Source organism: Periophthalmus magnuspinnatus, chromosome 20, assembly GCF_009829125.3.
Source record: "Periophthalmus magnuspinnatus isolate fPerMag1 chromosome 20, fPerMag1.2.pri, whole genome shotgun sequence".
Taxonomy (NCBI): Eukaryota; Metazoa; Chordata; class Actinopteri; order Gobiiformes; family Gobiidae; genus Periophthalmus; species Periophthalmus magnuspinnatus.
In genome coordinates, this window is record NC_047145.1 from 23,481,877 (window position 1) to 23,499,103 (window position 17,227).

The 17,227-nt window shown below is 44.2% G+C and overlaps 1 protein-coding gene across 1 annotated transcript; it reads right to left on the reverse strand.

Moving 5' to 3' along the window:
• Positions 1–4,015: 4,015 nt before the first annotated feature.
• Positions 4,016–16,989, reverse strand: LOC117388140 (rho GTPase-activating protein 18-like). Its single transcript, XM_055230310.1, has 14 exons — positions 16,905–16,989; positions 15,609–15,742; positions 13,258–13,529; positions 12,285–12,378; positions 10,862–11,037; positions 10,434–10,614; positions 9,958–10,049; positions 9,143–9,220; positions 7,992–8,142; positions 7,506–7,588; positions 7,006–7,215; positions 5,727–5,956; positions 5,087–5,127; positions 4,016–4,098 (listed from the first exon to the last, which is right to left on the reverse strand). Exons 2-14 carry the CDS (start codon positions 15,739–15,741, stop codon positions 4,016–4,018), a joined length of 1,824 nt encoding a protein of 607 aa, XP_055086285.1. The 5' UTR covers position 15,742; positions 16,905–16,989.
• Positions 16,990–17,227: the final 238 nt, after the last annotated feature.

Genomic DNA, 17,227 nt, shown 5'->3' on the forward strand with positions numbered 1-17,227 from the left:
CCTAATTTAGTCCTGCTTTAGACTTGCTTTAGACCTGCTTTGTTCTTGGTTTAGTACATGTTTAGATGAGGTTTAAGCCTAGTTTAGACCTGCTTTAGTGCTGGTTTAGTCCTGGTTCAGTCCTGCTTTAGACCTGGTTCAGACCTAGTTTAGTCCTGCTTTAACCCTTCTTTAGACCTGGTTTGGTCCCAGTTTAGTCCTTGTTTTAGATTCAGTTTTTTTCCTGGTTTAGTCCTGGTTTAATGCTGCTTTAGACCTGGGTTAGTCCTAGTTTAGTCCTGCTTCAGCCCTGCTTTAGACAAGCTTTAGTCCTGTTTTTGTCCTGGTTTAGACCTGGTTTACATCTGCTTTAGCCCTGCTTTAGTTCAGTACTGAGCATGTGCTTTCAGGTGAGCCAAATACGACTGCCCACTCAGATTTGTTTATTTCAGTGATGCATGTGAAATGAAGGACCTCAGTGGTCATCATCATTTACAAACAAAATGACATTTCTCTCCCCTCAGATAGAACCTCACTCATTGTTCTGCAGAAAACAACAAAGTTTTGCAGTCCCATTATATTTTTGTCCTTCCTCTTTTCCTCATAAGCCAGGGGTGCCCAAACTCTTTTCACCAACGGCCATATCTTGAAAAATGTTTGACACAGAGGACCACAGACCAGTGGTCAATACACTGGATAATTCAAATGGGTGGATTTAACATTCTTTAAATAGGGCTTGAAATATTATTATTAGGTCTGTATGGTAATGCAATGTGATGTTATTTAGGTTATATTGGTACAATTACCATAAAAAGTACTGATTATGATCAATTGGGCCAGTTCAACTGAAGACCAATAAAAATTGGTCTGAGGGCCGCATTTTGCCCCCGGGCATTGTTTGGACACCCCTGCCGTAAGCAGTCGTATTTGTTTTGATACGAATGGACCATGCTTGTCCCTGATTGGTTATCCACGCACATCTGAACTCGGGGAGATTCATCAGTGACCAGACAAACATCTTCAGAAAGTATTGGACAAATGTGGCTCATAGACTGTATATGTAAATGGACATAGCTAACCTGCTAGCCGCCGCATTCCAAACAGGAAGTGAGCATGGGCCCGCTTTGTCTATCTCTGCTGCTGTTTTTATTTCACTGTTTTGTCCCTTAGTCAAGATATGAACATTAATATCAGACCAACCAGCCTTCTTTCCCGTGGTTGCTCCCACTGGTGTTAGCAACAGGTTTGATTGACAGCGTTGCTAATCACCTGCTCCCTGCAAAAAGCAGTGCATGTGGGAAGAGGTGTTACTTTCAGCACACTTGCTCCTGATTGGCTCTTTAGTTGCTATGATACTCGCGGTCAGAATTCCAAACATGAAACTGGGCTCCTTTAGTCCACTTCTTTACACAGTCTATGGACTGGATTCTGGAGCTTCAGAGAACCAGGGACATTTGACCTTTTCCATTCTCTATTTTGTGACACCGGTGAAGCTCCAACTGTCTCCTTTTTGTCCAAAGATTTGAGTCTGATCTTTGTCACATCTGGCCCTCTGGGGATCACGAGGTTGCTGATTTGAATCCTGCTTGTTCACAGGGTTGTTGTGTCATTGGGCAGTACACCTCCTTTTGCTCTGCCCCGAGGCAGCAGTGGGTCTGCACTCATCTTCACTTCTCTGTTTCAGGACTGAGGCCATGGTGCATCATGGGAGTTGCAATTTAAGCAATCTACAGAAGGACTTCAAAACCACCAAAAAACTACAAATACACTAATCCACCACTTTCATCAGAAGAGACTCGAGCCAAGAAAAACACGACTGGATCCTCTCAGAAACCTAGTCTAAAACCAAGTCTAAACCAGATTGTAACCCAGTCTAAACCAGGTCTGAACCTGGTCTAAACCCGGTCTAAACCCAATCTAGACCAGGTCTGACACAGATCTAAACTGGGTCTAAACCAGGTCTAAACCATATCTAAAACCGGTTTAAACCAGGAATTGCTGCTGTCTGTTTAACCCTATAATCTTTCGCATGTGTTGCTTCTGTAGTCGCAGCTTTAAGCACAAAGTAAAGGACCCACAGCCTCTCACCTGTTTATTATTATTATTATTTATTATTTATTATTATACTTATTTATGCATTTATTTGTTTATTTACTGTTCATGTCGACACCTGTCTGACCCAGAGCCCTGTGCCATTGGTCATAATAAAGTTATTGATAAAACCTTGTGTTGTTGTTGTTATGGAATTAATATGATTGACATTCAGGAGGAGCACCATGCCTCAGCATCCTTTTCTCCTCTCTGTTTGTATCGACCTATCCCATAAACACAGTTTATCTCTGCTATCTCGACGCCATCCTCCCGCCCCATCTCATGTTTGTCTTTCAGCCTCAAGACATCTAGAGATGTGTATATCTCTGGACATAGCTATCCCAGTAGCTGCCATGTTCCAAACAGGAAGTGAGCATCAGCTCCATGGATTCTGGTTCCAATTCACTTTTTACTAAAAAAATCATCGCCCCTCTCTCTATAACCACTGCTGTCAGACTCATCATTTTGGTCCTAAAATGTGCCTCCTTTCCCCAAAGTTCTTGCGAGTGAATATTATGACTGCACACAGATATTTGCAGATTACGCTCAGATGCCAGATGACACACAAATTGTTCTAAAATAAAGCAAGGTTAATAATGAAGCTTTGACCTCATATTAATGTGGGTCTTGACTTTCTTCTAACTGGAACTATCCACGATTCACTGCTCTCAGATCGACTTTGGTCTCATTATGAGTGACTTACTGAGAATGTGCAATATTAAAGCTCCTATATTACGCAAAATTTACTCTTGTGAAGTCATGTTATGAGGTTGTTATAACATGACATACCTGGAGGTAGTATGTTTTGTTTCATTCACACAAGTATGAGTAACATTTGCAATAACTACATTAAAGCCCTATTGCAGAACATTTCATCCCATCAGGACAGGGTTAAAGCACAACTATGGGACATTTCAGCACATTTGAACAGGCGTAGTCCAATGAGGTTAATTTGGTCTTCCAATAATTAATTTTAATAGATTCTTTTTTCACCCCAAGGTTTAGTTTGTTTTCATATCTGACAGTTTGGACTGCTCACTAGCTCTTTCTCAGAGTGACTACATGTTGTTGTGATGTGTCTGCTCAGCTGATTTAAACCCAATGGAGGAAAAGATGCTCAAAACGCTCCTAAAGCCCCTGTTAGATGAAGCTAAAATAGACAAGGAAACCTACAATCATCTAATACCTACTACAAATATTACACCAAGAATATATGGCACTCCCAAAATACACAAAACGGCTTTGTCATGGGGGACCCCATATCAGCCATCATAAGTGGGTTCTTCATGGAGGATTTGGAGGAGAAGACCATAAGCCCAGGACCAACAAAATGCATAGAAAATTAACCCTACTGACCAATACTTCTTATAGACATCACAACATCCCAGAGCCCACAAACTCTCCATTGTAAGAACATTATTTGACATATCATTGGGACATAGGACAACAAACATCATCGCTGGGTTAAGGAGGCCATCAAAATACAGAAGCGTGCCCGTGGGACTTTAAAAGGGGACAACGGGGCCTTTTTGTTCTCACACACCTGGGATAATGTTCTGAAGAAGTCCAATTTCAGATTGGCGCTGTCTTACTGCTGGTGGAGACAGGAAGATAGCAGTCCAAAGTGTCAGGTATGAAAACAAACTAAACCTTTGAAAAAGGATAATGGACGACACTTACGATGTAAAAGAGGGTTAAAGCCCCACTGCGGAACATTTCATCACATTAGAACAGGGTTAAAGCCCCACTGCGGAACATTTCCTCATAGTAGAACAGGGTTAAAGCCCCACTGCAGGATATTTGCAACAGGGTTATAGAGTGAAAAGCCTCTATGAGACTGTAATGCCCCCACATGGACACTGAGGACACTACAGTAGAACAGGTAAAAAAGCAGCTCAAAATCTCATACTTTTTATTCAGAGTTTTATTTTGAAAGAGTGCAGGATCAGGGCTTTATCAGCCAATCACAGCCTGGGTTCAGTCTGTACACGTCCAATAGAAAACAGTCAGGATGCAGACGGCGCTCTCCTGGAATCAGAACAAAAGTTAGAGGGAATCAACAAGTAAGAGTACTGTTACACTGCACAATATATTATTCATAGACTGTATAAACTGTCCACTTAAAGTGGACTAAGTGAGAGTGACACATATCGTTCAGTTCCAGTCAAATGAAGCTCATCCAGGTTAGCAGTTTTGGGGTGAATTTGGAGCCGAGTTCCACATTTGGAATTCTGGCCACAACCAAATCATTGCAACCAAAGAGCCACTCCAGAGCAAGGCTGTTGAAGGTAATGCCCCTTCGCATGCACTGCTGGTTTAGCAGGGTGCAGGTGCTTTGCAATGCTGTCAATCAATCCTGTTGCTAATGCTTGCGGGAGCGACCTCGGGGAAAGAAAGCACCTGATTTGTCTTATTAATATTCCTATTTTGATTTACAGACAGAATAGCGAAATATCAATACCAGGATCATGTAGAGTGGGTTAATATAAAAAATGGCAAAAATGGTGAGTCTAACAGCAGCAGTTACAGAGAGAGGGGAAACGGTTTTTCAATAAAAAGTGCATTGGTGCCATAGTCAGTGGAGCCAGAAGCGCGCACATGATCACTTTTTGGAATGCGATGGCTAGAGTGTTATCTATGCCCATTTATATATACAGTCTGTGATAATACTTCAGTAAGAGTACTACTGCAATGTACAATGTATTGCTCAAGTAAGAGTGGGGTCTCAAAACTACTAGAAACTGTTGGCATCAGTCTAATTCTTCTTGTCTAGTCCTAGTTTAGTCCTGGTTTAGTCCTGGTTTAGTCCTGGTTTAGTCCTGGTTTAGTCCTGGTTTAGTCCTGGTTTAGTCCTGGTTTAATCCTGGTCCTGGTTTAGTCTTGGTCTAATCCTGGTTTAGGCCTGGTCTAGTCCTGGTCCTGGTTTAATCCTTTTCCTCATCTAGTTCTGATTTAGTCCTGCTCTAATCTTGGTCTAGTCCTGGTCTAGTCCTGATTTAGTCCTGGTCATTCTCACCAATGTTTCCTCCGACCTCGTACAGCCTCAGAGACGCTCCACTGAAACACACAGAGACATGTCACAGCGCCCCCTTGAATCACACTCTGCTGGTTACACACATGTGCTGCCTTTTGGTTATATAAACACATAATAATACTATGTAGTGACATGACGATGGGAGTGTAATACATGTACCTCTATGGTGGAATGCTCAGCAGTTATGGTCACACAATAACTTTAAAGGTAGTCTGAAATTCAAGGAAAAAATGCAAAACGGCTCTATACCACATGTTTCAAGACACTGTGATCAATAGGAGAATTCATGGTCCTGTTCAGGTGTTTGATTTTCAACAAAAAGGTGAGAGTGACTAACTGAAAAACTGCTGGCTAATGCTAGCTAACTTGTGACTGTAATATTATTTGAGAGGGACTTGTTTAACAGCACAAATCAGCTCACCTGTTGCAGTTGAGCTAAGTCAGTTCTTTATAGTCAGATTGTGTTAAAACAAACCTCAGATTAAAGTCTAATTTATAAAACAGAGCTTCAGACAGAGGAGTGCCTACAGTTAGCATCACCCAAGGGAATGCTGTTATATTAACTGCAAAGCATCAATACATAGCCTAAATGTACATGGGTCCATGAGCCCCCTGTTGGCACCTGTGGGCATCGTGGGGGAAGCGCTCAGTTACATCACGCGCCGTTGTTGTGGTGTCAAGCTTCATCGCCGTGGAGACCTTGAGCTGCAGTGGGGCTCGCACTCTGATGACATCATCACAAAGGGAGGGCACGGCGTGCTCCTGGGGCGCGTGTCTGCGCAGCCGCCTCCGGCTCCTCTGATTGGATGCCTGGTTCATCTGTCGCACCTGAGTCAATAGGAAGCAGGGCACCTGTGACATCACACAGAGGGCGGGGTTTGTGAGGGACACGCCCCTTTTACAGTCTGCAAAATAAAAACAAAATAAAATAAACAAACAAATAAATAAATAGATAAATAAAAACCCAAAGCCTCAAACACACTCTCTTGTTTGAATCTATGAAAGTGCATTTAAACCTAAATCAGTGAATCTCAGGGGTCCAGACCGGAGGCAATAGGTGTTTCCCATTTGCTAGAAACCACTTCAGAGAAAGCCCTCACATGCTGTGCCCTCCACTCCTGTGTTTGGCTCATTTTTAGGCTGTGCATTTATTGGGGCGACAATGGCTCAGTGGTTAGAGTGTTGGTCCCCCAAACCGAAGGTTGGAGGATGAAAGAGTAATGACTATAGTGTAGAGCTTTGAAAAGCGCATTACAAGCGTAAGCCATTATAATTATTTATTTCATTTAGCCTAAATCACAGATTATTCAAATAGCCTTTAATATTCGTATATTTTAATGACTGCTGACATATAGACACACTTCTGAATGCTGTTCATTTGTAGAAGCATAGATTTTCATTCAAACTTTGAGTTCTATCAGATTTGATCTGGACACGTGACACAGTGCAGTCCTCATTCTGGGGCCTGTTCCACAGGTTCTCCAGGCTCTGTGAGTGTTAACTTAGTGTGAGCAGGATACTTGGCTCTGCTTCAGGGGAGCCAGCTCCAGAGGAGTGCCACAGAATAGTCTATGAAAGAAGGATCCTGGGAATTGAGAAACACTCAATATCAAACCTGAGTTTAACCTGTCCACAGTCACCTGACTTCCTGTCCCTTCAAGATGCCTCCTCTGGTTTACGTTGCCATTGTGAATCCTCTTTTCTTTGATCCATAGATCATGGCTTCTCTCCTCAGCTAAATTCAATAAAAGTGCACAGACTCTGAGTTTCTAACTCTATTCCAAACCTGCTTTATGAAACAGGAAACTTAACCCTGTCTGAGTAGGATAACTCTGATGGAGGGTCCATAGCCTATTTGTTCAAAATGTTACACAGTATGGTCTGCAGTGTAGTTCTCTCACTGTCCACATGAGGGAGCGGTGTCGAATGAGCAGGCAGACAAGCTTAGCCCCGCCCACCGCTTCCTCCATTTCCTGTGCCGCTGCTCGTGTCACTTCTTGTCTGCGGTTGTCGGGGAGCAGGTTTGGCGCCATCACCATGGAAACATTCCACAAAGACATCCGATTCTGCTCCTGATTGGCCGCCACGCGAGCAAGGAACACCAGAAGTGCCTGAACAGCCAATCCGAGATGAGGAAACAAATGGACAGCCAATCAGACGAGTAGAGAGAGGACCGGAGCCAGTCAGAGGAGAGAAGAACATAGGACAACCAATCAGAGAAAGAGGACAAAGGAAAACAGCCAATCAAAGGAGAAGAGACACAGTAGTACCAGTAGTAATACTTGTAGTATTCGTAATAATTTTAGTATTCATAGTATTTGTAGTATTTGTAGTAGTAGTAGTAGTAGAAGTAGTAGCAGTAGTAGCAGAAGTAGTAGTAACAGTATTTAGTATTTAGTACCTGCAGTGTGTTACGATGGGACTCTGGCAGACTCAGACTCAGCAGCTGCAGAGACTGAACTTGATGGAGCTCAGACTCAAGACCTGCAAAAGAGACCAGGACTAAACCAAGACTAAACCAGGCTTAAACCAGGGATAAACCAGGACTAAACCATGTCTAACCCTAGTCTAACCCCAGCCTGGTTTAAAGCCAGTCTAAACCTGGTCTAAACCCAGTCTAAACCTGGTCTAAACCCAATCTAAACCTGGTCTTATTCTGATCTAAAAAAATCTAAACCTGGTCTAGCCCTGGTCTAAACCTGGCCTAATACCGGTTTAAATTTGGTCTAACTCCAGGTTAAACTCGGTCTACCCCCAGTCTAAACCCAGTCTAACCCCAGTCTAAATCTGGTCTAAACCCAGACTAAACCTAGTCTAAACCCAATCCATTCCCCATCTAAACCTGGTCTAAACCAGGTCTAATCCCATGGTCTAAACCCAGTCTTACCCATGATGGCCCTGAGTGTGTGGGGGTGCGTGAGGAGAAGGGGGGAGGGCAATTCTCTGATGAAGAGTTTCAGGAGTCCAGCCGCATCCACGGGTCTGAGACCAGACCACTCAAAGTCCGAGCTGCACCGGTCCAAGTCCCTGCGCAAAGACTGGACAAGAACCGAGTCAGGACTGAGTTTGGACCAGCTCTGTTCCTGGTCTGGTTCTGGTCTCTGGCTTGGTCTCTGCTCTGATCGCTGGTCTGGTCTCTTGTCTTTGGTCTTTGTCTCTGGTCTAGTCTCTGGTCTGGTCTCTGGCCTGGTCTCTGGTCTCTGGTCTCTGGTCTCTGGTCTCTGGTCTGGTCTCTGGCCTCTGGCCTCTGGTCTCTGGTCTCTGGTCTCTGATCTCTGGACTCTGGTCTCTGGTCTCTGGTCTCTGGTCTCTGGTCTCTGGTCTCTGATCTCTGGTCTCTGGCTTCTGGTCTCTGGTCTCTGGTCTCTGATCTCTGGTCTCTGGCTTCTGGTCTCTGGTGTCTGGTCTCTGGTCTCTGGTCTCTGGTTTCTGGTCTCTGGTCTCTGGTCTCTGGTCTCTGGTCTCTAATCTCTAGTCTCTGGTCTTTGGTCTGGTCTCTGGTCTGGTCTCTGGTCTGGTCTCTGGTCTGGTCTCTGGTCTGGTCTCTGGTTTCTGGTCTCTGGTCTCTAATCTCTAGTCTTTGGTCTTTGATCTAGTCTTTGGTCTGGTCTCTGGTCTCTGATCTCTGGTCTCTGGTCTCTGGCTTCTGGTCTCTGGCTTCTGGTCTCTGGTCTCTGGCTTCTGGTCTCTGGTCTCTGGTCCCTGGTCTCTGGTCTCTGACTTCTGGTCTCTGGCCTCTGGTCTCTGGTCTCTGGTCTGGTCTCTGGTCTCTGGTCTCTGGTCTCTGGTCTCTGGTCTGGTCTCTGGTCTCTGATCTCTGGTCTCTGGTCTCTGGTCTGGTCTCTGGTCTCTGGTCTGGTCTCTGGTCTCTGGTCTCTGGTCTCTGGTCTCTGGTCTCTAATCTCTAGTCTCTGGTCTTTGGTCTAGTCTTTGGTCTGGTCTCTGGTCTCTTGTTTCTGGCATCTGGCCTCTGGTCTTTGGTCTTTGGCCCTGGTCTGGTCCTGATCTGGTCCTGGTCTGGATCTTTTTGGGTCAGACCTTGAGTCTGGAGGCGGAGCCTGAGATTCTGAGTATTCCTTCGGTCTGAAGTCCGGTCAGCTCCAGGACGCTCAGCAGCTGAGGCACAAACACAATAAACACGCAGTAAGTGTGTGTAGTGCCTGTGTGGTCCAGGAGGGTCCGTGGTACAAAGGTCAAAAGCATAGCCTGTATAATTGAAGTGAACTAAGTGTCTGTTATTAATAATGTTCATATCTTGATTTACCATACTCTCTACAAAGGAAAAACGCAGTATCTGTGCTGACAGTTAAACTGAGAAAAAAGGCTTTAAAGTGTTCATTTTGTCAATCTGTGTATGTCAGAAGTACACTACTGACAGGATGTTTACCAGATGATGAGTTCATATTTATCAATCACAACCATCACCACTGATTTTACCTTTGACCTCTGAACGTGGAGTTTAAGTACAGGAAAATGTAGGTGAAATTGTGAAAGGTTCAAGTCTGTATTTTGTTCTATTTCAGAATTAGAATTACAAACTATTGCAGTATTTTGCGTGAAACAACAGAAAAGTACAATATTTGCATTTGAATTTGTCAGAACAGTTGCAGCTGCAGTTACTGCACTTTTTCTTTGTATAACTGAATTGCAAATTTAACATGAACATTTCAAAAAAGAGATGGAGTTGAGCCAAAAAACTTTGTTAACAAATAAAACAGTTAATATGTAGGTACTACCTACATATTAACTAACTGATTTCCCACTACCAAAACTTACACACACCCTGACAGACACTAAAGGTAATATGTACTATAGTAGAAGTATTTGTACTATAGTGTAAGTATCAGCTGCACCTTGTTGAAGACCAAAGGAGTCCTGGTCCCAGGACACTTTCTGCGGTCGCTCTCCAGAAGAGTCTTCAGAGAAACACCAAACACACCACTGTCTGAGAGACAAGAGTTCTGAGTTAGAGAAAGCCCTCACACGCTGTGCCCTCCACTCCTGTGTTTGGCTCATTTTTAGACTGTGCATTTATTGGGGCGACAGTGGCTCAGTGGTTAGAGTGTTGGTCCCCCAACCCGAAGGTTGGAGGATGAAAGAATAATGACTCTAGTGTAGAGCTTGAGTTAGTTAAATCCTGGTTTAATCCTGCTTTAAACATGGTTTAGTCCTGGTTTAGTTGTGGTTTAGTTCTGATTCAGTCACGGTTCAGTCCTGGTTTTGTCCTGGTTCAGTCCTGGTTCAGTCCTGGTTCAGTCATGGTTCAGTCCTGGTTTAGTCCTGGTTTAGTCCTGGTTTAGACATGGTTCAGATCCGGTCCTGGTCTCACCTTTGGTCCTCCTCTGGACTCCGATCTTGGGCGTGTTCTGGCCCCGGGTCTTGGTTGGGTTCTGGCCCAGACTCTGCAGAAATGTGTGCAGCTCGATGTGAGAGATAAACCCAATGTTCCTCAGGTCCGGTTCAGAAAAGTCCTCCACCGTAGAAAGACCAGAGTCCAGACTGAACCAGATCTAGACCAGGACCGAGAGAGACAGTCAGGATGAAACCAGGTCTAGACCAGGACTAAAACAGGACTGAACCAGAACTAAACCAGGACTAAACAAGAACTAAACCAAGACAAAACCAGGACTTAACTAGAACAGAATCAGGACTGAACCAGGACTGAAACAGGACCAAACCAGGACTGAACCAGGACTGAACCAGGATTGAACCAGGAATAAACCTGGACTTGCTGTGAGGCTCTGACCTCACACTCACCTCAGGCTCCTTCTCCTCGCTGGCTTTGTTAGCGTCGTCATGGAAACACACGCAATCTGGACAGGCCCCGTTCCTTCTGTGCTCAGCCACGCCCTCTGAGTAAGGAGTGTTCTTGAACAGCCAATCAGGAGCTCTGCTGGGCTCAGGGGGCGGTGTCTGAGCCAGAGTGGGTGGATCTTCAACGATAAACACGGAAAGAGACGGGCGCACCTGAGAGCGAACTGGAGAGGGAGAGAGAGACAGACAGAGAGAGGGGGGGTGAGGGAGTTGAAAGCAAGGAGAGGAGGGAGAAGAAACAGAAGGAGAGAGAGGTTGGAGAGGAGAAAGGAAGAGGGGGGAGAGGACAGTGTGTCAAATCAAACAGCCCATCCCCGCTGCTCCTATTTCAGGTCCTGTCCCTATTTTTCTGTTCTCCTACTTACTCCTAGTCTACTCAGTGAGTTGCAGCTCAACATAGGTTAAGCAGGTATCATGCACTCTGGTACACAGGGACACAGGTGCACAGCTGTGCAAGTACACACATGCACATCTACACAGCTACACAGGTGTGTAGGTATACAGGTACACAGGTATACAGGTACACAGGTGCACAGGTACACAGATGCACAGATGCGCAGGTACACAGGTGTACAGGTATACAGGTACACAGGTATACAGGTACACAGATGCACAGGTACACAGGTGTACAGGTATACAGGTGCACAGATACACAGGTATACAGATACACAGGTATACAGGTACACAGGTATACAGGTACACAGGTGCACAGGTACACAGATGCACAGATGCGCAGGTACACAGGTGTACAGGTATACAGGTACACAGGTATGCAGGTACACAGATGCACAGGTACACAGGTGTACAGGTATACAGGTGCACAGATACACAGGTATACAGATACACAGGTATACAGGTACACAGGTATACAGGTACACAGGTGCACAGGTACACAGATGCACAGGTACACAGGTGTACAGGTATACAGGTACACAGGTATACAGGTACACAGATGCACAGGTACACAGGTGTACAGGTATACAGGTACACAGGTATACAGGTACACAGGTGCACAGGTACACAGGTGCACAGATACACAGATGCACAGGTACACAGATGCACAGGTACACAGGTACACAGGTGCACAGATACACATGTACACAAGTACACAGGTGCCCAGGTACACAGGTGCTTAGGTGTGCAAACCCAATCCCTGAATACAGGAACAACACAGTGAGGAGTAAAGTTAGTTTTCCAGTAAAAACCTACTAAACATCCCTTTAAGTACTACAATAGTAATGCTATTAGTAGTACTTTCATACTGCAGTAGTAGCAGTAGTAGTAGTTGTAGCAGTAAGGTATAGTAGTAAGGTATGGTGTAAGTACCTTGTGTGTTTTGGAAGTACTATAGTACTCTAGTAAGTACCTCGTGCATTGTGGCGGCGGATAGTCCGGGTTGTTGTGTGGAATCGTTTTGGAGACTCGCATGGAAGCGGAGACGAATCAGAGTCTGAGTCAGTCTGAAACACACAGAAACTAAGCAGGACTGAACTAAGACTGAGCAGAACTAAACCAGGACTAAACCAGGACTAAAACAGAACTGAACTAAACCAGGACTAAACCAGGTATAAACCAAGACTAAAACAGGACTAAACTAGGACTGAACAAGAACTTAACTAGGACTAAACCAAGACTAAAACAGGACTAAACCAGGACTAAACCAAGACTAAAACAGGACTAAACCAGGACTAAAGCAGGACTAAAGCAGGACTGAACTAGGACTAAACCAGGACTGAACCAGGACTAAACCAGGACTAAAACAGGACTAAACCAGGACTGAGCCCAGACTGAACCAGGACTAAACCAGGACCATTATGTATTTGTTTATTTAAATGGGATAGTACATATAAATGAATATAATCTCAAGTAAATGTGCCAGATTTAGCCACTACAACTCATTTCCGTGTGTAGTGCCAGGGCAGGTGGATATGACCACAGCCACATAGACAGAAGCAAGTTAGAAAGTATTAGTAAAAGCAGTATAAGCATAAAAAGGCACATACACATAGACCAGTGATATCCAGATTCAAAAACAGACACACATTGCAGATCATTGATACATTAAGTGAATAAAAGGGGCCAGGGTTAATCCTTATGGCACTATATATGCATTCACTGTACAAGTGGAGTTACTGATGCATATACACGGTTTCTGTCTTCCAGATATGATTTCATCACTTAAGATTGTGAGGTTTAATTACGAGAAGAGATTAGCAGATTTTTGAAAGTATCTTTTCCTGAATGTTGCGCTTGTCTCTGATTGGCTGTTACATGAGTTAAGATGTGTCTCGTTTCTGATTGGCTGTCACTTGTATGTCTTGTCTCTGATTGGCTGTTACCTGTGTGAAAATGTGTCGCACATCTCTGATTGCTCGGTTGCGTTGCCGTAGTGTTTGGGTGTAGTTGTCTAGTCGGCGCCGCACGGTGTCAGTTTGCCGTCGCGTTAAAGTGGACAACAGCGCCTCCACAGGCCCCGAGCAACCTGCGTCCTTGAGGTCTTCAGAATGCTGGTCTAGATCTTGGTCCAGATCCTGGTCCAAATCCTGATCTCGGTCCTGAGTCAGAACTGACAAACCGGACTGGACCAGCCACGCCTCCTCCAGCTCCAGCTCTGAACAAAACCAGATCACAGGGTTTACACAGACCTGATGTTCACAGGTACACAGATGGTCCTGAGGTTCTGCTTTAGACCTGGTTTACTCCTGGTTTAGTCCTGGTTTAGTCCTATTTTAGTCCTGCAGGCTTAGTCCTGATTTAGTCCTGGTTTAATCCTGGTCCAGATGAGGTCCTTAGACCTCAGATTTCTTTAAATCAGCAGCCAAACTTTTTCACTCTAAAACTTTTTTCCCGTTGATAGAATTACATTTTTCATTTGCTATGGATCATACCTGCAACTGAAGGATGATTACACAGATGTTTGTGATTTATTTATTTATTTTTAATAATAGGATTCTGTTCACATTTTAAACACGTTCAGAAAAATTGACTGAAATCTGAACTGCCAAACTAATACAAGAATCATATTTCAGTTTGCACAGATCTAAACTACAGCGTGAGCAGCTTTTTTGCAGAATAACACAGGAGATTTAGTTGTTTGTGGAAGCAATTATGATACTTCAAAAATTTAAATTTAGCTAAACACATCCATTCAGATTTTTTCTTGATTAGATTCAGGTTAACTTCACAGCTCTAGAGCAGAGGATGTCAGACCTTAGCCACTGCAATGAGGGAACCACCCACAACCAGACCCAAAAGAGGCTGGACAAACCCAGGACTAAACCAGGAGTAAACCAGAACTAAACCAGGACTAAACCAGGACTAAACCAGGACTAAACTACAACTAAACCAGGACTAAACTACAACTAAACTGGGACTAAACCAGAACTAAACCAGGACTAAACCAGGACTAAACTAGAACTAAACCAGTACTAAACCAGGACTAAACTACAACTAAACCAGGACTAAACCAGAACTAAACCAGAACTAAACTGGGACTAAACCAGAACTAAACCAGGACTAAACCAGAACTAAACCAGAACTAAACTGGGACTAAACCAGGATTAAACTACAACTAAACCAGGACTAAACCAGGACTAAACCAGAACTAAACCAGGACTAAACCAGGACTAAACCAGAACTAAACCGGGACTAAACCGGGACTAAACCAGAACTAAACTGGGACTAAACTGGGACTAAACCAGAACTAAACCAGGACTAAACCAGAACTAAACTGGGACTAAACCAGGACTAAACCAGGACTAAACTAGAACTAAACCAGGACTAAACCAGGACTAAACCAGAACAAAACCAGGACTAAACCAGGACTAAACTAGAACTAAACCAGGACTAAACTACAACTAAACCAGGACTAAACCAGGACTAAACCAGAACTAAACTGGGCCTAAACCAGAACTAAACCAGGACTAAACTAGAACTAAACCAGGACTAAACCAGGACTAAACTACAACTAAACCAGGACTAAACCAGAACAAAACCAGAACTAAACTGGGACTAAACCAGAAGTAAACCAGGACTAAACCAGAACTAAACCAGAACTAAACCGGGACTAAACCAGGACTAAACTACAACTAAACCAGGACTAAACCAGGACTAAACCAGGACTAAACCAGAACTAAACCGGGACTAAACCAGAACTAATCTGGGACTAAACCAGAACTAAACTGGGACTAAACCAGAACTAAACCAGGACTAAACCAGAACTAAACTGGGACTAAACCAGAACTAAACCAGGACTAAACCAGGACTAAATCAGGATTAAATCAGAACTAAACCAGGACTAAACCAGGACTAAACCAGAGCTAAAACAGAACTAAACCAGAACTAAACCAGAACTAAACCAGGACTAAACCAGAACAAAACCAGAACTAAACTAGGACTAAACCAGAACTAAACCAGGACTAAACCAGAACTAAACGGGGACTACACCAGGACTAAACCAGGACTAAACCAGAACTAAACCAGGACTAAACCAGGATTAAACCAGGACTAAACCAGAACTAAACCAGAACTAAACCAGGACTAAACCTGGACTAAACCAGAACTAAACCTGGACTAAACCAGAACTAAACCAGGACTAAACCAGGACTAAAGCAGGACTAAACCAGGACTAAAGCAGGACTAAATCAGGGCTAAATCAGGACCAAACCCGGTGGTTTGGGGCAGATCTTACCATCCAGACTTTTCCTCTCTTCTTCCTCCTCTTCCTCTTCCTCGATGCTCTGCACCTCCCTCCAGTACGTCTCCATGGCAATATGCCTGGGGTCAGAGATCACTGAGGGAGGGGCGGAGTCTGCAGACAGCATCCTGTGACAGCAGCATAATCGTTAGCCACTCACCAAAACATCAACAACAATCCTCCAGCGAGGTACTCCTGACCAGGATCCTGGCAGGTTTAACCCCAGAAATTACACATATATACTGTAGTACAGTGGTACTGTGTGCTTTGATACTGCAACACAGACACAGTGTGAAGTACAAATTCTGTGCTGCTTCACTTTTCCATCAGTAGAGGTAGAGGTGGGATTGTCTTGCTCAAGGACACAGCTGCAGCGTGCAGCTCTGAGTCAAAGACCAAAGCTCTGTGGGTTTAGTCCTGGTTTAGTTCTGGTTTAGTCCTGGTTTAGTCCTGGTTCACACTTGGTTTAGTCTTGGTTTAGTCCTGGTTTGTTGTTGTGAACAGGATAGTGCTGAGTTCTGATTGTTTGAAAGCTCCATTTCCTCTTAATGGACTCAAGTGTCCCCAGAGAACTACTGCACTGGACTAGGACTCAACCAGGTCTAAACCAGGTCTAAACCAGGTCTAAACCAGGTCTAAACCAGGACCAAACCAGATCTAAACCAGATCTAAACCAAGACTAAACCAGGACTAAATCAGGACTAAACCAGGACTAAACCAGGTCTAAACCAGATCTAAACCAAGACTAAACCAGGACTAAATCAGGACTAAACCAGGTCTAAACCAGGTCTAAACCAGAACTAAACCAAGACTAAATCAGGACTAAATCAGGACTAAACCAGGACTAAACCAGGACTAAACCAGGTCTAAACTAGGACTAAACCAGGACTGAACAAGAACTAAACAGAACAGACAGGCTGTCTAGGACTGACCCACATTTATTTGGACCATTAGGATTCAGTCTAAACCAGACCTAAACCAGGACCAGATCAGGACTAAACCTGGACCAAACCATAACTAAACCAGGTGTAAACCAGGACTAAACCAAACCAGGACTGAGCTAAGCACCAAGATCGGGGTCAGACTTCTGACCCATTAAAAGTTTAACCATACAACTCCTGGTGCTTTGCTCAAGGATTGGGGCTCAGAACATTGCACAGTAGGACATTTTAAGTGAAAATCCCAGAACAAAACTTTAACAAATGCATTGCCTCTGTCCACACGCTGAAACAGTACCAAGTCCAGACAAGATTATCCTGATCATCACAGAGACAGAATTATTAGACTTACCCTGAACAACTGCCCTGGACCAAGATCCAAACTCCAAGAAGAACTAGGACGAAAACCAGGACTGAACCAGGTCTGAACCACTGAGATCAGAGACCAGAGCGGGACTGATGAGGGAAGCTGACAAGAAAAGAGACAACACTGAGAGGAGACGAGGAGGTAGACGCACAGGGAGGAGACAGGAAGCTTTCAGATGGATGCTCTTAAACAGCATCAGCATTTATCCTGACACAGGATCAGGACTAAACCAGGACTGAGCCAGGACTGAACCAGGACTGAGCCAGGTCTGAACCAGGTCTGAACCAGGACTCAACAAGGATTAAACC